Genomic DNA, 24,742 nt, shown 5'->3' with positions numbered 1-24,742 from the left:
AAAGTTAAGACATTAACAACATCAAGACAAATTTATCTTTCTGGGCAGGGCATGCATGGGATATACAGAGACTAATTTTTTTCAACTATTTTTCATTACTATGAAATAAAGTAATTTTCATTACTCTCAGCATAGGGCTGTTTTTAATGCTGTCAACTTTGATATGCAGATACCCCAGAATACATTATTATTGCCATTTTAGCTCCTTGTTTCTCATGAACAGATCTGGGAAGGCCAGCACAGTGTAATGTGTTGATTTAGAAATATATATATATATATTTTAGCAAGTAGAACCACGAAGTAAAACAGCTCTAATTGAATGGAGATGCAGATCCCACCTGATTGCAGTTTTGCCATTTACCTGAGGTAGCTTCTTGAAACTCTGGGGCTTCCAAGATGACAATTTGGATATCTTTGTTGCCCTGGAAAAACACATGGGTATTTGAGTCCCCTGTAACTTGGTTCAAATCTCAGTTCTTCCCCTGATAAGCTGGTGACAGAACTGCTTAATCTCTTTGAGATTCAATTACACATGTGTGAGAGGTTAACGATAGTAACTAACATTACTGTTTTTGATTGTTGTGTGGATAGGATGCTCAATACATTTCAATTAACTTCTGAGTTTGATTAAAATTAAACATAAAACAACTTGCCCCACAGTTTGAAAAATGGGCATAGTAGCTGTCTCCAGACATAGGCTTCCCAAAATTCAGGTTTTTTAGGTAGTTCCAATTTGTCTCAGGTGGTTTTTCCTCCCTTAGGTTATTAGTGTCAAGTTTCTTCTCGCCAGGGAGTTCTAACTACCATCCTTATTATGTCTAGTTAACTCTAGATAAACACACACACAAATCAGTAGTTTGTTACAAAACCCCATAATACACAGTGACTGTTCCACTGGTCTCATGTTTTTCTTTTCTAAACAAAGGAAACAAAAATATGTAAACTTTTGATTTTTAATTTCTAATAAAGTGTTAAAATTGTTCCTTTATACTAAATTTTATTAGGAAGGTTATTACTATTTTTACTTTGGAGGTCATTCATTTTTTTAAGTCAAATTTGATTATATTTCTCTCAGAACTTACCAGCAAATGTGACTTTTATTTTCCCCAAAGCAAGACTTAAGCTTTTTTTTTTTTTTCTTTCTAATATAGCATTTGTTGGCTTATTTTAGTAGACTCAGACCTCAGCCTTCTAGTGATGGGAGTAGGTGGAGGATAGAAAAACTCTGTACAAGTAAAAAGAAAAATTGATATCTAGGTTATTTTCAGCAAATGCATTCAGTACTGATGATTATTCATTCCAGCGTACCAGAGGCAATACTTACTGATCTTTCTTGACCTAGAAACATGTACAATATCTTATGTCTCTAAAACTCTTTAGTTTCATAGCATCATGTCAAGAGCGGGGGCTCTAGAGACAGACTGTCTGGGTTAGAATACCAGTTCCATTACTCATCTTATGCAAGTTGCTTAACAAGTCTTGTCTTTGTTTCTTCATCTATGAAATTGGAATAATAACAGTTACCTACATCAGAGGGTTGAGTGAGGACTGAATGAGCTGAAAATGTTAAAATACTGCTCGGCACATAGTAAGCACTCAATAATTATTATCATTATTTATATTTGTGCACTGGTATCCTTATTCCTCAAAATTCATTGGGTGAGCCCCTATTCTATTCCAAGAGCAGTGATAGACACCTCAGCTACTAAGACAAATCACCAATTATCCCTGACTCCCAAGAGTTTACAGTGAAGTAGAAAGAAAAAGACTTGGCGATATAATGAAATGGTTGTTAACTTGATTCACGAGTGCATAAACTTAGATGAGAAAAAAATTAAATACTTATTTACATTGACCTCCAACTGAAATTTAGCATTTTCTCCAACAATTAATATACGCGACAAATCACAGTAGTGACAGCAGTGCCTGTGGCTTTATTCCCAAGAGAAATAATAAATATGCCCATATCAAGTTATAGTTCTTGCAGATAACTCAAAATATTATTTGCGCTCATCATTATTTTGAAATTATGATAGTTATTAGACTGACCTGCTGCTAGGTCTTATTTGATACATTCAAAAAGAAGCACCTAGGCCCTGGCTGGGCAGCTTAGTCAGTTGGAGAGTCATCCCAGTACACCAAGGTTGCAGGTTCAATCTCCAGTCAGGACACATACAGGCATCACCCAATGAATGCATAGATAAATGGAACAACAAATCGGTGTTTCCCTCTCACCCAAATCAATAACTAAAAAGAAGCACTTATGTCATTACATCACAACTTTATTTTTTGCTATTTTGGTAATGATATTTTGTTGTAACTGGTTTCCTTTATAATCTGATAAATTTCATATTTATTTTTAAAAGAAGGAGTCCATACCCTTCATCGGAGTGCTAAAGGTGTCCATACCACAAGAAATGTAAAAATTCCCACCACATAAGCTTGTGGAAGGCCAAGTGGCAGCACTAATTAAAGAGTGCAGAATTGGGAGGAATACAAAATGCTTTTTTTAAAAAAGAGAAGGAAAGTGGTCCTTATTTTTAAAACAAACTTTTAAAAACAGTCAATTTGAGGTATTAAGGATAACTTTATTCTGATTGGAACAGTGCACAGAAATTGGAGTTAAAAAACCAGGGTCCAAATTATAGCTCTGCCACTAAATGAGCAAGTCACTTAATCTCTCTGAGGCCATTTTCTCATCTGTTAAATGGAAATAATGCCAGTTTCATAGGATCATTACGACAAAGTAAAATAATATTAATATATGTAAAACGATTGCTATCCTTCTTCCCTTGAACACATAAATATAGTTCTGTGCCAGGAAATACAAATGAAATGAACCATGACCTTTGCTTTTTAGGAGTTGATCAATTCCAGATAGGGCATGAAGGCAAAACCAAACAAAACCCTAGAGAGCAATTCCAATTCAGTGTGAGGTAGGGGACTTGTGAACTGGTGCCACAAGTCTTAAAAAACAGTTGCCATGCCAAACTCAGAAATAACAACACAAAAACAAAGATCGCCACAGAACTAACCAACCCTGAGATGATCTGTAAATGTTTTACCTGTAGAACAAAATCTGATAGTAAGAAGACTGTAATGTAATCAAGACAACACCTCAATTAATTGTCTGAGCTATAAGGTTTTTCTTTAAGTGCTCTACATACATTCTAGACAAAGGAGAACACAAAGAGTGAGAACGTGCTTCTACGCCTTTCCCACAGCACTGTGGCTCTCCGGGACCAGTGCCGGTTAGCTACCGGATGTTAAAACCATGCTCATGCTGAAGCCTAAATACGACCATGGCGTTCTTAAAGGGTTACCTTTAAGACCATCCAAACTCCCTTCACTGCATTTCTCTGTTCATTTAGGATTTATGATCACCTGTAACTTGGTCTTTTTCTTCAACTGTACCTGTTCCCCAACACTCCCTCCGAAAGGGAGGGCCTTGCATAAATGATATGAACACTGGTAATTTTACCAGTTATTATTTTAGTGTTAATGAATCAGTTAGCATACTGGTTTGTAACTTGGTATTTTGTGATCTGCTTAGTGTGATTTAATTCTCCAGACACTACTGAATGGATGAAACTTTACTTTTTAACCCAGTAAAGCTAAAGACCAGCAGTTTACCAAGATCTAAAAGCCCACAAGCTTCTGTGGGGTGGCATTAAATTAGAGAAGGTTTTTTCCAGAAATCTAAAAAAGAAAATTAAAAACCTCTTTTTGTGTGGGGAAATTGAAAAAAAACAAAACAAAACAGTACAGATAGTATATACAAATAGTATAACAAAAGAGCATTCTGAACTTGTCTGATGAAAAATACGAGCTTTGCTTAAAAATCAGCAACAGATTTACCCAATTTCAGATGCGTTCCTGAAATGCCAAATTTTACATTAAATGCATCAATTGTAGAGTTCACTTTCTTAAGTAGCAAATGCATTGATAAAGTCAGTATTTTAAATGTTTAAATAACCATGCCAAGGATACTAGTTTTGTAAACCATTTGAATTACCATTCCAAAGACACTTTGTAGTGTTTTGAAGCTAACCATAAAGACTAAAGTGAACATTTGAAAAATGTTATTTAAAGTATGAAATGGTTCTGTGCTTATAGATTGGGGTTTTGGAAGATAATTTTCATTTTCATGTAATATTATATCACAGGATTTGAATGGGAAAAACATCTCTTAGAAATCATCTTGCTCAACCTAAAATTCAATTCTTTGACTATTAGCTCAACTCCAAACCTCTCTGTTCCAGAAGACTGAATCGGGCCTATGCAGCTATCTTTTTAAGCAATATCCGCAAAACATAGGATTCCCGCTCAAGTGTTTGAGCCTCAAAATTAACAGGTTCTCAATAAGGGTGTATGTCATCCAGTTTATCCCTCTGACCACTCCTCGGGTGTCTGGGATGGGAATAAAATATGTAGGTTTTGCTTCCAACACGTTGAGAAGCCACAGTCTCTCTCAGTAACGATCCTGAAGCTTCACGGCACCCACAGAAAATAGTTCTCACTTTATAGGATATTTGTTACACATAAATCGCTCCCTTTGGTGGAACCCAGTCGCGTCCAAGAGCAGCAGCCACAACCTCTTGGATGTCCCCAGGCTTCCCCAGGGCTTTGCTGGGTGGGTTCGGCCATGGAAGGCTTGAGGCACGTGGTGACAAGTGGACAGGGGAATTGATTCTTGCCCCGGGAGCCCCTCAAGAGGAGCGACCCGACTAACCCCCCAGGCAGGCCCTTTCCTATGAAGTTAGAGACTTGATGATCAGTAATGGATCTCAGTTCATTTAACTGACCCCACGCCCCCAGTTCCTCAGACGCCCGCCTCTCGTTAGGTGTCCTGTACCCCCTGGGGGCGGTGACTGACGACGCTCAGAAGGCGAGAAACGGCTCCCTAAGCCTTTCGCTGGGTCCCTCTCTCCCCACAATGCACCGGGGCCAGCAGGAAGGCCGCTCCGACCCCTAATTTTCCCGCGAATTCAGTTCAAAGAAGCGGTCGGGCCCGCGATCGGCAGCGCGCACGGGTCAACCAAGCCGCGCCTCCGCGAGAAGCGCCTCCGCGTGACTGACGGGGGAATCCGCGGGCCAACGGGCTGGGCGGCCGGGCGGCGCGCGCTCCCGCTGGCCAATCAGAATGCCGGGCGGGGAAAATGGGCGGAGCCAGGCCAGGCTAGGGTGAGCGGCCTCCCGAGCGGAGCGGGGCTCTCCGGAGGAGACACTTTTTTTTTTTTCCTCCCTCCTTCCCTCCTCTCCTCCTCCCTTCCCTTCCCCTCTCCTCCCCTCTCTCCTCCTTCCCCCCTCGGTCCGCCAAAGCCTGCTGGGGCGAGCGGTTGGTATAGCCGGCGCTTACTCTCCGGGGCCGCCGGCGGGTAGCTGGCGGGGGAGGAGGCAGGAACCGCGATGGCGCCTCAGAAGCACGGCGGTGGGGGAGGGGGCGGCTCGGGGCCCAGCGCGGGGTCCGGGGGAGGCGGCTTCGGGGGTTCGGCGGCGGCGGTGGCGGCGGCGACGGCGTCGGGCGGCAAATCCGGCGGCGGGGGCTGTGGAGGCGGCGGCAGTTACTCGGCCTCCTCCTCCTCTTCCGCGGCGGCGGCAGCGGCGGGGGCTGCGGTGTTACCGGTGAAGAAGCCGAAAATGGAGCACGTCCAGGCTGACCACGAGCTTTTCCTCCAGGCCTTTGAGAGTGAGTACGTTTGAGGCTTTGAGGTTAGGAATACCCTCTCTTCCGGCGTTCGGGGATCGGGACACTCGTGGTGGGCCCCCCTTCCTGTCCGGGAGTAGACTTGATTTGGGAGTGGAGGGAGCTGTTTTCCCTTCAGGGATTTCGGCTCAAGGGGCCCCGAAGTCTAGGGCCTCTGGGGAAAGTGGACTATGAGGTCCAGGTGAGGGTCCTACTCCCCGAAGATTTACACGAGAGGTAGGCAGCGGGGCCTCACGTTAGGAGCAGGCTCCTTTCCGAGGAGATGCCACCTGGGCTGTCGATCAGCGCGGTCTCGGATCGGCAGTCAGATCCCAAGACTAATGCTTGCTTTTTTCATGCCGTTCGTACTCTAGACGTACAAGGGTTTCGGTGGGTGGTTTTGCGGAGCAAATGAAGCCTCTAAAGTGAAGAATGCGGTCACATCGACAACGTTGTCATTAGACATGCCTCCGCACTAACTTGGTGCTACATGTTAACATGGCACCTCTTGATGCCGTAAGCCTTCCGCCTCTGTCCACCCATTTCACGGATACGCAGACTGAGACGGGCAGTGGGAGGCACTTTACTTACTTGGAGACGAGGTCGGAAACCTGCCCGCTCTAGTCGTCTTAATTCCGCAGCGTTTTCTTCTGTCAGTTTCTCCTTTAAGACCTGTTTCGAGGGCAAAACCACGACTTAATTAGGAAACGGGTACAAGGTGTCTGACACAAACAATAGAATTTATTAACAAACATCGTCACTAAACAGTTTCAACTGTTCCTTAATGATTGTTAGATCCCGATTGCTTTCCTTTTTGCTTTTGTTTGACTGTTATAATTTGGCTTGTCTTTTATACTGAATATCGTACAGAAACTTGGATAAACTCGGCTCTCCCGCTGAATGCCTTTATTTAACGATTTTTCCGTGGCATATGTTAAGGGCATGGTATCAGCTGGGCTTGGAAAGACGTATTACATTGTGTAATTCCCTTCTTTCATTCTCTCATTAGTGCTTCATGAAATTCTAATTGGAGTTCAATACAAGGAATTTCAGTTTTTATTGAAACGAGTACAGAACCTCCTTGAGAGAGAGATTCACATTTTTAGTTTTGCTTAATATACAATCTTATCAAAAATGTAGAGAGAATTTAAATTGGAAAATGGTGGAGAACTAAAGCACAGTAATGATATACACGTTTGTTCCCTTTCTAAAATATCTCATGTTTTAGTTTATGTGGAACAAAACTAAACTAACTTAGGTTAAGTGGATATTTTAAAAATTGTTTCTAAATATGAGAAGGCCAGTCCTCCAAGAAAGTTTTAGCTATTTTGCTTTCTGTTGAGTCTACCATAGAGAAGTGAACTGTCATTAAGAACTAGATTTGACCGCACAACTTGATTCTTCTCTAATATTGACCTTAGTTTCAGAGAAGTTTAAATGCTTTGATGCATCTAATAATATAGTCATTTAGTTCACTTCGATACTGCTTTAAAGAAATTAATATTGTACTAATAGGCCAGTAATGTAACTGATATAATGGTGTTATATATAAAATATTTTTTGTCTATAAGCTAAGTCCTTTATAGCAAGTTAAATTTTAACTCAGCATTAAAAAGATTTTGGGAATCTGTTATTTTAAAAATATGTGTTGATGTAGTATGTAAATGTTGAGATAATATTTACATTGAACAAAATAGATAAAAACTTGAACTATAACTGGAAATATTCATTAAAATATTTACAATTTGTGCCAGGTGTCTTTCAGTATTACTGACTTTCATATCTGTATTAGGCCATGTAGGGAACAGTTTTATTCCATTTTGGCTGACTACTATAAATTTTTTAAAAGACTGATTAAAAAGTGGAGATTGCTTTTTCATTTGACATCAACAAATAGTTCTGCTAAATTCAACCTCCTCATTTCAGCTACTTTTTGGAAAGAGATAGTATTTATAAATAGTTTACATTAGCCAAACTAAATGAGTGTAACTACGTCTCTTCAGTTCTGCGTATAGACTAGTTTAAAAAGTACCTACCTTAGAAATGCAAGCCTTAGAACAAGATTCTGGAGCATCTTAAGTTTAACATACATGTAGCTCTGGCAGGTGTGGCTCACTGGATTGAATGCTGGCCTGCAAACTGAGAGGTTGCCAGTTCAATTCCCTATCAGGGCACATGCCTGGGTTGCAGTCCAGGTCCCCAGTTGGGGGCGTGCGAGAGGCAGCCGATCAGTGTATCTCTCGCACAGCGATGTTTCCCCCCAATATTCCCCCCTCTTTAAAAATAAATAAATAAAGTTTAAAAAATAAAATACATGTAGATGAATTTTGTGAATGTAATTTTCTGGATGTAAATATTTAGTATTTAGTAAATATTTTCATAACAGGTGATTAGTTTATATCAGTTGTAACAGGCTGGGTTGGTATTTTCTTGACAACTTGAGTAATAGGTAAATTTAGATAATGTTTGGGTTTTGTTTTCTGTTACTTAGAACCAACGCAGATCTATAGATTTCTTCGAACTCGAAATCTAATAGCGGTAAGTCATCAACGAAATTTATCAATGTTATTTTTTTCTTAGAATTTAACTTACTTAATTTTAATATATTTAACTTTTTTTATAGCCAATATTTTTGCACAGAACTCTTACTTACATGTCTCATCGAAACTCCAGAACAAACATCAAAAGGTACATTTTATGAGTCTTATTTCAAGTAGTTATGTTAAAGTTTTGTTGTAAAGTATTATTTTTAATGTAAAGATTAAATATGAAAAGTTAGGTGAAAGAATGGCAGGTTGAATTGTTTGCCAAGTGACCATTTTAATAGTATAATTTCTGTAATTTGCAGTTTTATTTCTACTTTTTCCTAATAGAAATGATTTAGTAGGAAAGTGAATGCAATGATTTTACTGACTTTTTTTTCACTCTGTGCTACTTGTTATTTTCAAGTTTGGGAGAAGTCGAGGATTTAAATACCAGAGGGCTTAAACTATTTTTGATACATAAACTTAACAGTTAATTTTTAAATATTCCTTATGTGTCCTAACAATAAAGAATTTGCTTCTGTAATAGTTTCAGAAAATCTCATTTGATATCTTTAGTGGTGGTTTTACTAGAGGGGAAATACTTTTGAAGTCATTGGGATGGTTGTCCTTAAAAAACAAGAAGTCTTAATCATTTAGTTTTCAAGTGAGGTCTAGAAGTATGAGAGCTTATATTTGCTTTGTAATATTTAATTTTTAACCACATATAATTAAGGAATGCTAGTTTCTTGTTTTACATGCAGGATTATTTATTGAGCAAATCAAGTGAACAACTTTAAAGGAGAGAACTTTTTCACTAAGCATTTGATATTGTCATCTTGACTTGGTAAAACAATTAAGCTATCTGAACAGACTTTTAAACTAAACTCCTTTGAAGACTCCTACTGGCGCCTAAGTAAGCATCATGTTTTCTATAGCAAGACATACTTTAGCTTTGTAGATACATCTAGGTCGATTTTGAAGGATTGAGTTGTTAAAACTACCTGTCTTCTGGTGATGTTTGTGAATCGAGAGAAAGAGGATATTGGATTTAATAGATGAAACTTGTTAAATGCCTAAATAATTAGGAAGCGGGTGGCTGATTAGGCAATAGAATTTAAAGCTCTTTACCTGTCAACTCCATTATTTGATCTATGCCTGAGTTCAGCAAACTTTTTCTATAAAGGACCAGATAGTAGGTCTAGGAAACAGAATTGGGGATATTAGGTAGGATGCAGTACTTACACAAAAAGAAAGACACCAAATATCCACAGGTTTTTGGGATTTTTTTTTAAAGATTTTTTATTTAGTTTTGAGAGAGAGAGGAAGGAAGAGATAAAGAGAGGGAGAGAAATATCCATGTGTGAAAGATACATCAATTGATTGCCTCTCATACACCCTCAACTGGGGACCCAGCCCGCAACCCAGGCATGTGCGCTGGCTGGGAATCAAACTGGTGACCCTTTGGTTCACAGGCCGGTGCTCAGTCCACTGAGCCACTCCAGCCAGGGCTGTCCAGAGATTTTTAATTGTTGAAATTCAAAATGTTTTTTAGATTTTATTTATTTATATTTAAAGAGAGAAGAAGGGAGGGAGAAGGAGAGGGAGAGAAACCTCAGTGTGTGGTTGCCTCTTGCACGCCTCCAACTGGGGACCTGGCCCTCAACCCAGGCATGCACCCTGACTGGGAATCGAACCGGCAACCCTTTGTTTCATCGGCCAACGCTCAATCCACTGAGTCATACCAGCCAGGGCAAAAATGTTTTGAATTGAGTACAATGTTTTGAAATAACAGGACTACTATAGTGAGCAATGTGGGATTCTTTTATTTTTGCAGGGTTGGGAGAGATAACATTTAGCTTAATTGTGGTTTAGAGTTAGTGTTCTCTGTCATCAAATCAATTGCAAATGTTTATCTGTAAAAAACATTTTTAGATTGTGGGCTTTGTAAAACAGACAGTAGGCTGGATTAAGTAATGGTTAATTTTCTCCTGTAGTATTTTTAATATGGAAGATTAGCTGAGTTATCTAGGATGCTGCCAGGTTTATATTTAAAAGTGATTTTTTTTCAAAATAAATTTGAGTTAATCCATAAATGGATAAAAACAATATATCCATTTAGAGCCTAAGTTCATCATTTTCCTGTCATGTTTGTTTATTAGACTATTTGTCTCAGTGTCAGATATGTGATCTGCTAATGGGTGGAGGCAATTTTAAAAGCTTGGTAATAGAAACTAATTTTCTTAACTTATTGCCCTTTTGGTAAAAATTTATCTTTTGGGAAAGTTTCGAAGCAGTTTACCAGCCAAGAAGCATAAATTCTACTTAGTTTATTTCCATACAAAAAAATACATTAGAGAAAAATAACATTAGGAATTATTTAATTCTTTTGTTATATTCCTGACCTGTATAAGACATTAAAACTAATTTTTAAGAAATACACCACAACTTACATCTTCAAATGAATGCTGTCCTTTTCAAAGTAGTTGATGGCTTTGAGGGTGGTGTTTAGCTCAGTAATTGTTGTCCTTGTTTAAACTTCTTGGAACTTCTTTTATAAAATTGCTTTTAGTACTATTTTGCTCAAAATGTTTTTGGAACTAGCCTTGTACTTTAGTCTCACTTCATAGATGTATTCAAACTCTGTAGGTTAACACTATACTGACAAAATGGAAATAACTGGTGAGGAAAAGGACATCTTTTATTGAATTCATTTTATACTTTTATGTAAACTATTTTTGAATTCTCCCAAGAAAATTTCCTAAAATCTCTTGAATTTAAAAATATCATCTTTTTTGATGACTTTTTGATAACTTTTCTCTTGTTAAATCTGACCTCTAGTAGTGGTACCTTTCTAAAGAACAGAAACACTTGGCATTGGATGATGGGGCTGCTTTTGTATAGTTGCTTATGTGTTTTTTTTTCCTAAGGAGAGATGGGTTGTCTTTATGATCTTACCTATTTCAGATGGTTCTTAATACTCAGTTCTCCTTTGCCGAACTCCATAATTTTGGAAAAGATGAAACTTGTGACTTAGTCTTATCTTTACTTCCAGCAGACAGGGTTTCTTCTTAATCATTACATAAAGATAAACATTAGTCTTAAAAGTTTTTAGTCGTTTTTACAACCCTCGTCAGTAGTACATTTCAGTATTCATACTGAAAAGATCTTTGTGACTAGACTAAAGGAATCTTACATTTTTCTTCTTTCTTCTCTCTTATCTGTGGAGATTGAAAATGTAGTGCCCTTCTTCATAAAGTACTTCTTACTATGTTCTATTGGATAAAACTTTATTATTGAAGTTTTCAGTAACTAGAGGTAAAAGAGAAGCTTTTTAAAAAAGATCTTTTGTTAATGGGGACTTTTTTATCTGAAATATAGATTATATCAATTCTGTTCTTCCTATCAGAATTTTACTGCAACACACATTGACATTTCTCTACTGATAATTTTTATTATAGCAGTGGAGTGCAATACTGGTTTTGAGGAATGAGAATATTAGTAATTTCTAGTATCTGAATTCAAGCTTTACAAAGTAATTAATGGTACTACAGAAAGCTTTTCAAGTCCTAAATTTGAAAAGAGTGTGTTAAGTGTGTAAAGAGAAATATTTGTTTCCAATTAATGTATGTGTATCTAGATTTTCAGCCTCTATCTCTAGAACATTTATAATAGACCAACTTAAGAACTAAAATGAGGCTTATTTTAGGATCCATTCATTCTTAAATTACTTGGCAGGGGGGATTATTCTTAATTTAAGTTTCAAGTTTGTGGAAGAATTACTCTTTTCTCTTAAACTTGTCAAGTTAAAAGCTAATAATATGATTTGATGGATATGTCCTTTAAACTTTCAAGATTTTTTCATGATGATGACAACCATCTCTTTAGTATGACATTGTTTAACTTTAGTCATTACTAATAATCTTTGAGGATGTTTTGATAACTCCAGATTTTTTTAATAGGATATTTTATGTGTTAGTGCTAACACAGATTTGTCAGGTTACTTAATAAAAGGATGAATGTTTCAAAATATTCATAATTTGCATTTGTTTGGCTCAGTCCAACAAATGCTTGAATACCTACCAAGTATAGGGCACTATGCCAAGCACTATGTGACTTTCCTTGGAAAAAAAGTAATCTCTGCCCATTAGGAGCTTATAATGTAGCAGGAGAAATAAAATATTTATGCAAGTTCCAAATTTAGGAAATAAATGTTAAAATAAATATAATCTAAGTGCTATAGGTAAGGAGAAATCACTCTGGTTTGAGAATAATTACAAAAGGTTTCATGGAAAAATTAGCATTTGAGATGGGACTTGAAGGCTTGTCTGCTGTATTAATAATATACACTTGTCTTAGTAGTATTCATTGTTATGGCTAACCATCCATACTTTATTTTAGTAAAAATAATAATAAAAATCAGATTTCCAATTTGCCTATTATAGTCACAATAAAGTGTAATCTGTTTGTTTTTCCCCGTTGAGAAGTGATTATTTTGTTTATCTGTTTTTTCCAGGAAAACATTTAAAGTTGATGATATGTTATCAAAAGTAGAGAAAATGAAAGGAGAGCAAGAATCTCATAGGTAAGATGATCTATCAGTGTACGTTAAGTGACATACTTGAGGAAAGAGGAAAATGATAGTGATCATTTCCTTAGTGATTACCTTAATATTATAAGGAGTTAGAAGGAACCCTAGAGGTCACTTTGTCCAAACTCTTACACAAATCAGGAATTAGTTCCTCTATACTATCCCTGGCAGAGAATCCTTAAGCCTCATTTTGAATACCTCCAATGCTGGGAACTCAGTGTTTTCTAAGGCAGCTGTGTTCATAATTAATTATCTCTCTTACCACTTTCTTAAATTTTGAATCCAAGTTTCTGTAACTTCTACCGTTGGCGTTAATCTTACTACCTCCTTTAAGGGGGGATGGAGACTCATATTTATGGTGTACTCAGCTGTATGCTAGGTGCTACACCAGGTGCTTTCACAACATTCTCTCTCTTCTAAGTAATCATCTTCAGATCTGAGAGAGGCTCTCTTCCATTTAAAGAAAAACTATTGATTGATTTTAGAGGGAGAGTGAGATAAAGACATCTGTTTGATGCTCCACTTACTTATGTAGTCATTAGTTGATTCTTGTGTGTGCCCTGACAAGGGGTCAGACCTGCAGTGTTGGCAGGTTGGGACGACGCTCTAACCAACTGAGCAACCCAACAAGGGTCTCTTTTCTTCCATTTTATCTTTCCCCTTATTTACAACTTTCAGGCAAAATAGTCCTAACTTTATTTTGTATTTGAAATAAGTTTAACACATGGTAGTTTCATAAATTTGACCTTTTGGGCATAATCTACTTATTGCATGTTTTCAAATGTGATATTCGGAACAAATTTCCTAAATGTCCCAACTAACCTAATATCTGGCTAGGGCCAGACAGTATGCTTCCATTCCTAAACAATATGCTTCTGTTTATTCTTTGATATGTAAATTCAAAGTAAGTTGAATACTGTTTTAAAGAGAAACAGGAACTTATGTGGTATTTATTCATTAGAGTTGAAAAAATTGCCACAATTGATTTTTCTTTTTCTCTTAAAGTTTTAAATCATGTGTCACCAATTTGGCTATACATTGACTTAATGATGCTTCATTTACAGTTTCTCATTTTAGTGACTGGTGTAAGATGTCATTTTTATAGATGCTTATATTTAAAGTTTGGGTTTTGAATTAGGTTCTTTTGTTACTTGAATTATAAAATCATATTTTTTATTTTATATCCTACAATCTTGTAGGACCAAAGTGTAATTTCTATTTCTGTATCTAGGCAGTCCTGACTTGTAAATAAGCTTTGGTAGTTTATTCTAGAAGCATAGATCAAATGTCTTTAATCTATTCCTGCTCAAGGAGTAACTTACAATACAGAACTGAGAATATCCCCAATAAATACATACTTTATTCTTGAATTTCTATTCTAGATTCTTGTCACTTACCCTGGACAAAGCTCCTGGGATCCTCAGAGCTTTTTTAACTTAAAATGTAAGCCGTGTTCTGACCTCCCTGTTTCTTTTCTTCTGAACACCTTAATAGTTTGCCCTCCAGGTATTTCAGGGTTCATGTGAGAGGGAAAAATGAACCAAGAAGAAGAAAATTTAACCCTTTTCTTCACTTTCCCTATCAAGGTTCCACCTTCATCACTGCTAAACCCTACCACTATCTCTTGTGACATTGTCTTTGATAAGTATAGAGCTTGCCTTAGAGGGTGTGCTATCAGGGAGATAGAACGTATGGTTAGTTTTCTGAATAATCACTCAATAATTTTCTTCCTTTTGCCCCAGTGGGTTCAATAGCTAGACCAGTACTGTAACAGGGGTGCTGTTAACCAACTCATAGAAACATCAGAGGTTTGCATAGAATTTCTGCTTGTAATTTTGAAAAACAGCTTTAAAAATTTTTAGGATCCAGCTGGGACCAATGAGTTGGACATTTCAATCCCCCAAGATATTTTATTTTCTTTAAACTTGACTCTTTGTTGGAGCTGACCATGCTTAATATCCAGTAAGGCACTTTAGGCCAAGGATGTATTGCATTAATGTGCGGGAAGCTTCAACCTCCCCCAGGATCGTTATGGGTGTCTCAGTGGTGCACCCAGAGACAGTAAATTGAATTGGGAAATTGCTTTGTTTTATGTTTACCTCAAAAACCTTATACATATTATTAAGTGACTTCAGTGTATTTCTCATCTCAAATTAGGCATAACCCTATTGTTTACTAAACTTATCACATAGGCTTGTAAGAAGTTTCCTAGGCACCAGTATGTAATGCCAGCACTATAAAACTTTGCTTGTAAAATCGTTGGTCAGATTCTCTTTCGAGAGAACAAAATAAATCTTTGTTGTTCTGTGACATTAAGTACTAGGAGTTAAAATCTTAAATCATACCCAGTAAAGTATCTCTTCCACCTATATTTTTCTTCTGTACCATTTCAAATGTAGAAATCTTGTTTAGTTTAATTCGATCACTGGATCTGTTCAACAGCTGTAGTCCGGGAGTCTTCTACTGTAACTCATGTTCTTTCAGCACTTCCAAAGTTCTGATAGCTCCACACCCCGCAAAACTCCAAAGTTCCAGAGGAATATTAAGATTCATAAAAATACCATAGTACTACAGCCCCAAAATTATAATCAAATGCCTGACCTATTTATGACATTTTTAGTGACTTACAAACTAAACCAAATTCCCAGCAGTATTTGTTCAAAATGAAGTTGGTGTTCCAGGATTTTTAATGTAGTTTCTACTCTAGATATATAGTTGTCTTACTAGTGACAGATAATGGCAGAAACTTATTAAGGGCAGGAGCTGATAGAAAAAAGAAAAACATGTTTTATACTTCTTTAAAGTGTTGGTCAATTCATGAAAATAGACTAGAATTGTCATCTGTAACCTTAAAACTCAATTAAAAGTCCTACCATGCATGAAGATTGTTTTTCTTGAAAAACGGCTTCTGAAAACTCCCAACAGTGAGCAAATTGTAGAAATTTATAGTGGTCTCACCTAGTCTCCCAAGTTTTTATTGATGTTTCCCCCTTGCATTTTTGGTGTGCTTATATTTAAAATAACTTTTTTTTTTTTTTTAAGCATGCCTTATAGCCTATATGTAGCTCTTGTTTCTAGCACTCCAATTTAGTGTGGGTTTTTTTGGGGGGGGTGGGGGGAGGTTGACCAAGGACCATGGCTTATTAGAATGCATCTCTGGTAGTTGTCTCTCCTAGCAGGATGCTCTAGTGCTATTAATCCTAGCAATTTTGGAATTACTAGCCGTAACTCCTGACTTCTAAGTGCATTTCCACTAACTGAAAGTTCACCATAAAAAGATTTCCAAATTGGAGTTGCTTCCAAAGTATTTCCTGGGGCCAAATGAGAAGCAGAATATTTCCTCTCTTTTCCCCTTAATCATCTTTCATTCTTGGTCCACTGTTAGTGGCTGGAGAAGTCCCCTCAAAAGGTAGCCAAACTACATCTTTTACTAGGGATATTTTCAAGCCTCTGTTTTTAGTAGGTTCATAAGGTAGAGTGCCTTTCTGTAGTATTACAACTTAATCTTTAGAATTAGTAATCTTCCTTTTCTAAGCATCTTTTTGTACTTTAACAAGGCCGCCAGTCTACTTTTTTTCTGGAATTCCTGTTTACTTAGTGTACCCATGTCCCAGACACTATACTAAGTCATAGGGAATATATAAACTAAGTGCTGAGAAAGAAAAGTATAGGGAAACTATGAATATTTAAAGCAAGAGAATCAGCTCTTGTTTGAGATGTTGATTTTGGGAGTAGTAATTGTCAAGGAAGGTTTTCCTGAAAAAATGAACTGAGATTTGAAAGATAATAGAGGAGTAAAATGGGACGAGAGCATGAGCAGAGAGCTGATTCTAGATAAAGGGAATATTATACGTATGTCATTGGAGGCCAGAGTAGCTGACAGGGAGAGTGACATTAGATGAGGCTAGAGCAGATGGCCTTGGCCAGATAATGCGAAGCCTTGTAGGCTGTTTAAGGATGTTGGTCTTTATCCTAAGAAAGCCATAAATTATTTTAAATAGATATATTGCATTAATGATGCTTCCCTACCCTTCTCTTTTAGAGATTTAGCTTCATTTTTTAAACTTCAGGCTGCTCCTTACGTTGTCTTTTCCACCTTTAATGAGATCTGATGTTTTTCTTCTTTTTCTTTCTTTCTTTTTTTTTTTTTTTTTTTCGTGTTTTTGACAGATCCTGTCTTGACTACATTTTGAAGCTATTTTCAAATCAGCATCTTTTCATGCTTGAGTTTTAGTTGTGGTTTTTCGTTTTGGTTTTTTCCCAAAACCTGGGCCATGAATTTTGTTTTACATACCTGCTTTTGAAGGTGCCTTATAAATCACCACTGAGCATATCTTGTTCTTAAAATCTGTTTAAAAACAAATTTTTTAAATGTTCCTTTCATGCATAATATTGAGGTTGACAGTAATTCCTTCATGTTTTGTCTGTAATACTTCTAGAAGGAGATTGGTTTATATGTAATGGGTTTCCTCCCTTCACTCAACTTTATTTTCTCACTACAGAGGTTTCCTAGTCTTGTGTCTGAACCTCAAAAGAAAGACCAAATTCCAAAATAGTGGGTCTGGAATAGTCACCAGTTCCTCAGCTTGATACATCATAGCATTAAATGTATAAGAAAAGTTGGGTAACTAACATTTAACAGTGTAGATGCCAAATAGCTTATCATCAAGCTTGAACTGTTATGAGGTAATACAGTCTTGACCCTAGAAATTACACCTTATACTTATCCGCATCTGATTTATGTGTACAAACTGGAGTCACTAATCTTGGTCTTTTTCCAGCTAAAATTTGGTCCTTCTGTGGGATTTGGCTATTTTTAAAATTTGAGTTTCCTAAATGAATCTCATCTAAAATGTTAATCCCTTATAAATTTATTTTTTTAAAAACGATTTTATTTATTTTTAAAGGGGGTGGGGAAGGGAGGGAGAAAAAGAGAAAAACATCAATGCATGGTTGCTTTTGCACACCCCCAATTGAGTGCCTGGCCCACAGCCCAGGCATGTGCCCTGACTGGGAATCAAACCGACAACCCTTTGGTTTGCAGGCTGCTGTTCAATCGACTGAGCCACACCAGCCAGGGCATCCCTTACAAATTTAAATGTATTTTAGCATCGTTCTACAGACTGCTTTAGAATTGTCAGATGTTTGTGCTTGGAATCTTATCCCAGAATTTTACATTCCTCATCTAGTTTCCTACTGCAATGTTGCTTGCTTCCTCAGAAGATAGGGGTAGGAAACATCACAAAGATGAACCAAATTCTAATCTGATAACTTAATACTGGTCACCTAAGCTTGGTCCGGTGCAGCTTAAAGCCAAATATACCTGGCCAGTCTATAGAGTTTCTTTTCTTTCCCTTCTTCTGATCTATGTTAACCAATTCAGATGTGACTGTAGTAGACTTTAGAAAGGAAAGAGGGTAAATCAGGAAGGAGAAGAAAACTGGTGTTTTTCCTTAGATGAAACCAGCTGTGGAAACATTAACTAGGCCTCATGGTTACATTTTATTCTAGGTACATGTCAAGAGTGTTTAGGAGGGTGAAGAGGAGGAGAAAAAGTGCATAGCAAATTATACTCCCAGAGTTATTTTTAAGTTGGTTAGTTTAAATTTGGAATTTCTTTTCTCAAACAATGTGATATTACAATGATGGCTGGATGGCAGAATGTGCTATCTCATTTAACTCAATGTACCATTTAAAACTGTCTCAGACCTTTCTATTTGTTTTTAATTTCCAACTTTTTGTAGATGGATACTTTTGTAAATATACCAATTACATGCATGTATGTTATGACAATGTTAAATTTTTATAAAGGTTTTTGAAGTCTTATTTTTAATTTCTTTGTTGTGGAATGGTAGGTTTTCCCAATGAGACCTCAGTTTACAGACCACATTTTGAGTGACACCGATTTAAAGTATTTTCTGGGGTAGATCAATGCAAGATGTTTTGGCATTTCAAAGTTGAAAGTTAGACTCGCATCTCCTATAAAAATAATGCAAGTAATATAAGTACTACAGTATAATAGTAATTACACTGATGTTAAAAATCTTATTACTCTAGAAGGACATCATTCTTATGAAGAACATTTGTTGAGTGCCTCTTTGTAAGATACTGCTAGGTTCAAGGGTCACTGATATAATGATTTGTTGAAAGAGAATCTGTGTGAAAAAAGTGACAAAAAAGTGGTAAATACAAGTGCTTATAAAGGAAATTAAGCTCTGATCATTAAGTTAGGGAATGTTTGGGGATGAGTTCTTTGTAGAAGAGGTTTCATACAAGCCTCAATCCTGAGAAGTCGTTTTCTTATTTTATAGATACCAAGTCATAGCTAATAATGAACCAGAATTCAAACTTGGGTTTTCTGTCTCTAATTAATCATTCTGATCTGTTTTCCTGCTCTATTTTATCTTTATAATCTATTTTCTTATATCTGGCTTTAGTGGAGATAAAAAGAAATGGGAGCCATATTACAGACAGCAGTAAGACAAAAGATTTGGCAGTTGGGGACTCAGGAGAAAATTTGGAGAAAGGAATGATACATACAAAGTGGTGTTTCTAAGAAAGTTAATCTGGCCTTAGTATATAGGTTTAATTAAAGCAACTAAGAATAGGATGGGTTGGTTGTGACTGTAATTATTGTTTTCCAACATGTGGAAATTATAGGATATTCCTCTCTGTATTTCATTGATGTTTTGGACTTTTGCTAATTCTGCTTTGTAAGGCAACATTTATGGCACTAATTTTATAGGGAAATGCTAGATATCTTTTAGTAAAATAGTATGTAGGTTTTGTAATTGACAGATACACTTTTAAAAAGTCAGCTTTTTCGCCCTGGCTGGTGTAGCTCAGTGGATTGAGTCCTGGCCTGTGCACTGAAAGGTCACTGGTTTGAATCCTGGTCAGGGCACATGCCTGGGTTGCAGCCCAGGTCCCCAGTTGGGGATGTTCGATGTTTCTCTTGCACATTGACGTTTTCTCCCTTTCTTTCTCCCTTTCCCCCCCTCTCAAAATAAAAAAAAAATAAAAATCTTTTTAGAACAATCAACTTTTGGTATAATTAACATTCAATAAAATACATTCACCTTAAATATATAGTTTGAAATTTGACAAATATATATACTTTCATATCCATAACCAAGATGGATATGTAGAACATTTTCATCACCTTGAAAAATTGCTTGGGCTTCTTTGCAGTCAATCCCCTAAATGTATGGTTTTTAAAAAGTATGAATTAGCCCTGCCTGGTGTGGCTCAGTGGATTAGGTGTCGGCTTGAAAACCTAAAGGTTGCTGGTTCGATTCCATTCAGGGGACATGCCTGGGTGGCAGGCCAAGACCCAGTTGAGGATGTGTGAAATGCAACTGATCAGTGTTTCTCCCTCTTTTTCTCTCTCCCTTCCCCGTGCTCTGAAAAGAAAGAAAATCTTTTTTAAAAAGTATGAATTACACGTTGTTAAATTCATTCATTTTGGTGTATAAAGAGTTTGGACAAATGTACGAGGTCCAGACGGTATCCAGCCATGTAATATGAAAAATAGCAACATTACTGAAGAATATACAAGAAACATTGTACATAGAACAATAACACCTCAGTCACCTTCAAAGTAGGCACCTTGGGGCCTCACACAGTTCTCCCAGTCACTATTAGCTGTCCCTTCGTATTTTCCCGAATCTCAACAGTCTGAAATTTCTTCCCTTTCAAAGGTTGTTTTAGTTTTGGGAAAATCCAGAAGTCCTAGGGCACCAAATGTGGGCTGTAGGGAGGCTGAGTCACCTGGGTAATTTGATGTTTTGCCAAAAAACTCTGCAGGAGACGTGATGCGTGTGTGGGGGCATTGTCATGATGAAGCTAGCAATCACCAGTTGCCCACAGCTGCAGCCTTCTGAATCATCCAGATAGTTTCTGTGAAGGAATGTTTAAGCTTGATGCAGATTTGCTGCTCTACTCAGTCATTTTGAATGTGACGGCCACACAGTGCACACTTAACAGTGTGTACCACGTCCACTGACTAGTACAGTGAAGTTGTCATTGTTCATGCATGTGCATTCCAGTCCACTCTTCTTAGCTGCCAGGTTACATCGATGTCTTGCAGACTGTTCTTGTTATATGAACAATGGCTGGACTTTTTCGGGAACGATCTCTTATATAGCCAGGTAACTACAGTTGAGATAACGAACCCTAAAAATGCCCTCATGCCTCTTCAGCTAGCCCTCCCCACTCCCAATGTACTTTTATATATTTTTCTTTAAAATTTTCCCCCTCAACTGAGTATATGCTCATTGATTTTAAAGAAAGGGGAAGGGAGGGAGGGGGAGAGAAGGTGAGAAACATCTATGTAAGAAGAGAAACACTGATTGGTTGCCTCTCTTATGCACCCTGACTGGGCAAAACCACAATGTGAGTGTATGCTCTGATTGGGAATCAAACCTTTCTGTTTGCTGGAACGTGCTCCAACCAACTGAGCCATGGCCTGATGCACTGTTAAAATGTATCTTATTTCAAAAAATGAGTTACCTGTTTTCAAGAGTTCCATTGTATGCCATTTTTATTTTGTTATTAAGTTGTTATTCTTAGATTTTCCCTCATATTTATGCTTTCTAAGTCTGCTTGGATCCTTATACTTCTCTTCCATAGTCATTTTGTCCTTTAATGATATCCTGGCTTACTTTTCTTGGTACAGTTCTAGAGATGTCCTTTGAGACCCCTGTCCTGTAGTTCTTTTCTTTCTTACCTCCCTTCCTTCCGTCCATGATTTAGGAGAAACAGCCATTTGTTGTTCCACTTACTTATGCATTCATTGGTTGATTCTTGTATGTGCCCTGACCAGGGATTGAACTCTCAACTGTGGCAGCAGGAGATGGCCGATGTTCTAACGAACTGAGCTACCCACTTAGGGCATTAGCATTGTTTTTGGCTTATCTCACAGAGAACATAGACTCATCCTCACATCTTCTGTTGAAATATCTCACTCGCCTCTTATTTATCTAAGAAAAAGAGAAGTCCCAGGCTAAGTTAAAAAGTTATCCTCTTTATAATATGTCATTACCAATCATTACTTGCTCCTTAATACTGTCTTGCCTTGGTGTTTTTTATATAACTCTTTCCCTCTGCTTACAAGAATGCCTAGATTGTCACCACCATTTTTTAACAAAAACATATACCTTTGATGGATCTTTATTGCCCTTTAACTACTATTTATTTTCATTAGTTACACTAGTAAATTTCTGAAGTAAGGGATCAGAACTGCTTTCCATTCCCCAACATCTGTTCTGTATAGCCCTCTATCGGGTGTCTTATCACACTACAGAAACTGTTCTGGAAAAGTTATGAATGGCTCCTGTTCAACAAATCGATTGCTTTATTTTTCATTTTAAAGTACTACAGCACCTGTTGATGTTTCTGTTTGTTCTATCTCATCTTAATAGTTTTTTCATTGTTAGCAGATACAAAAACAAATAGATCACTATATTTTATGCTTCCTTTTCTATTGCTTCCAAAACCAAAAGTGAAAATGACATGTTGAAACAGTAAATTATAAATCTATAGCAGATTTGTAATGGTGTCTTTTACTCCTGATTGAAGTAAAAAGTGATGGTTCTGCATCATGTGCTAGAAAGTTAAATTCCCATAGCTTTAAAATATTTAGACAATTGCATGGATTCAGCAGCCCTTATCAAAAGAATTTTTGAGGGCCAGGAGGGAAATTTTCCCATTTTATAGGTACAGTACTAAAGCACAGTAAATTACCTTGCCTCTCATTCGGTGGTCTGTTCTTATCTGCCTTTTGTGTTTTTATTGTGTGTGTGTGTGTGTGTGTGTGTGTGTTTTTTTAATGTGTATAGACACTGTTTTGGATGTCATACTTAACAGGGAAAACATGGAGTCGTGGACTTGAATAGAGTTAGGAATAAGAAGGTCAAATATCTATAAATTACTTGAAATAGCTATGATTTTAATGTTATATTTTAAAGTCTAGGCTATTTTTATTATAGAGCATTAAAGTAATAAAATGTTTTGTTTGTTTTGTTTAGTTTGTCAGCTCATCTGCAGCTTACCTTTACTGGTTTCTTCCACAAAAATGGTATGTACTTAAAAGTAAACATATTGGCATTCTAACAACCAAGCACCTTTGTGAATGGAAAAAAAATATGTGTGTAAATTTATAAAATTTAATGGAGAAGACGTTGATTCTGATAAACTCATTAGTACAGCTCTCCAATGATTTCTCTTACTGCTTTATGTGGTTCATAATGGGATGTGGAGGATGTAACTTGCAACTCTTTAAAAGTAGTGGCTCTCAAATTTTAGTGATTCTAAAAATATTTTGACACTTTTCTTTAAAATCCATGTAACTGGGCCCTACAAAGTAGTAGGGTTTTTGTGTAGCTTAGGAGCCTGCATTTTAATAAAGCACCAAGATTGCTCAAACATAAGTTATCTAAGAAACAAATTTTTTTTAAAGATTTTATTTATTTTTAGAGAGAAGGAAGGGAGAAAGAAAGGGAAAGAAACATCAGTGTGTGGAGAGAAGCATCAATTGGTTTCCTCTTGCATGCCCCCTAACCAGGAACCAGGCCCACAACCCAGGCATGAGCCCTGACCGGGAATCAAAATTGGCAACCTCTAGGTTATCTGGCCAGCGCTCAATTACCCGCCAAGGCAGGATAAAAATCCTTTAGAAAAACATGTCAAGTTGGTATTTTGTAAGGAACATAGTTTAATAAACAAAATGATTACTTAGACCAGTTTGATAACTAGTCAGTTTTTTTTATGTAAGAATTATCAACTCTGATAATAATTTCTATTAGTAGCTAGTGTAACATAATCATCATATAGAGTCCTTTTTTACTACTGATTTTAGAAAAAGAGAGAAAGATTGACTTACTGTTCCACTTATTTATGCATTCACTGGTTGCTTCTTGCATGTACCCTGACCAGAGATTGAACTCACAACCTTGGCTTTTCCAGACAATACTCTAATCAACTGAACTGCCTGGCCAGGGCTAGAGTCCTTATTTCTAATAATTCATCATTATTTGTTTTTCTGTGGTACAGTATTCCCTCACTTATCACGGGTATTACATTCTAGACGCCCCCCCACCCCGAAGTAGGAACCTTACATTTACTCTACACTCTTAAAGCCTACATAACTTTAACAACATACATATACAGTACCGCAAAATCCCACGATATAGCGAAAAATTCGCGATAAGTAATTAAATATAATATTTTTTAAAATCCCGCGATACAGTGAGGCCACGATAAGTGAACCACAATATAGAGAGGGACTACTGCTTCTAAAGTACCTGGACTCTCAATACTTTAGAAGTTTATCATTTGAATTTTATAGGTCTGTGAGCCCTTTTTTCCCAGGGGCTTACATAAAACATAAAATTATCCATCACTGAAATTATTAATGGACATTAATTAAATAATATTTACTTATTAATATTTTATTTGGTTAGTTAATATAGTTGAATTAATTTTACTTAAGTAATTGAAATTAATTGGAAATTAGTCTCATTAAGCTTTTTTCATGTCTGAGTGACAAAATGTGTAAAGTTCAAAAATTGCTTGAATTCATTTTTTTCTTGATGTTACTGAGGTAAATGAGAAAGTAAACTCCATTGATACTTCTGTTTACAGAAAAAGTTTCCCACTATAATCAAATTAGTGGAATTTGGGAGGAAGAAGATACATTGCTTCTCTTGTCTATTCAAGGTATATTTATAAGTCACCCATTCGATTCCTGGTCAGGGCACATGCCCGGGTTGTAGGCCCTGTCCCGGGTGTGGGTGCATGTGAGAGGTAACTGATTAATGTTCCTCCCCTTCTCTTTCTCCTTCCCTTACCCTCTCTCTAAAAATAAAATCTTTTTTAGAAAATCTCTAAAATCTAATTATTTTCTTTTGTTTTTAAATGAAGACGTTCTTAGCAGTTATTTGA

General features: G+C 36.9%; 1 protein-coding gene across 2 annotated transcripts in view; it reads left to right on the top strand.

The window, feature by feature from the left end:
- Positions 1–5,174: 5,174 nt before the first annotated feature.
- SUZ12 (SUZ12 polycomb repressive complex 2 subunit) overlaps positions 5,175–24,742 on the top strand; it is a 41,656-nt gene continuing 22,088 nt past the window's right edge. Inside the window, exons 1-5 of one of the 2 annotated variants that reach the window (XM_090292072.1) lie at positions 5,175–5,689; positions 8,178–8,224; positions 8,310–8,374; positions 12,725–12,793; positions 22,828–22,877. In XM_090292072.1, coding sequence (XP_090148198.1) covers positions 5,410–5,689; positions 8,178–8,224; positions 8,310–8,374; positions 12,725–12,793; positions 22,828–22,877 — 511 coding nt within the window. In that variant the 5' untranslated portion in view covers positions 5,175–5,409. The remainder of the gene's footprint in view (positions 5,690–8,177; positions 8,225–8,309; positions 8,375–12,724; positions 12,794–22,827; positions 22,878–24,742) is intronic. The other variant, XM_090292073.1, reaches the window with a different exon arrangement.

The sequence above is a fragment of the Furipterus horrens genome, unplaced genomic scaffold (genome assembly GCF_987537825.1).
Source record: "Furipterus horrens unplaced genomic scaffold, mFurHor1.1.pri manual_scaffold_11, whole genome shotgun sequence".
Lineage (NCBI taxonomy): Eukaryota > Metazoa > Chordata > Mammalia > Chiroptera > Furipteridae > Furipterus > Furipterus horrens.
Note: the sequence above shows the minus strand (reverse complement) of the source record. Positions and strands in the feature narration are given on the sequence as shown.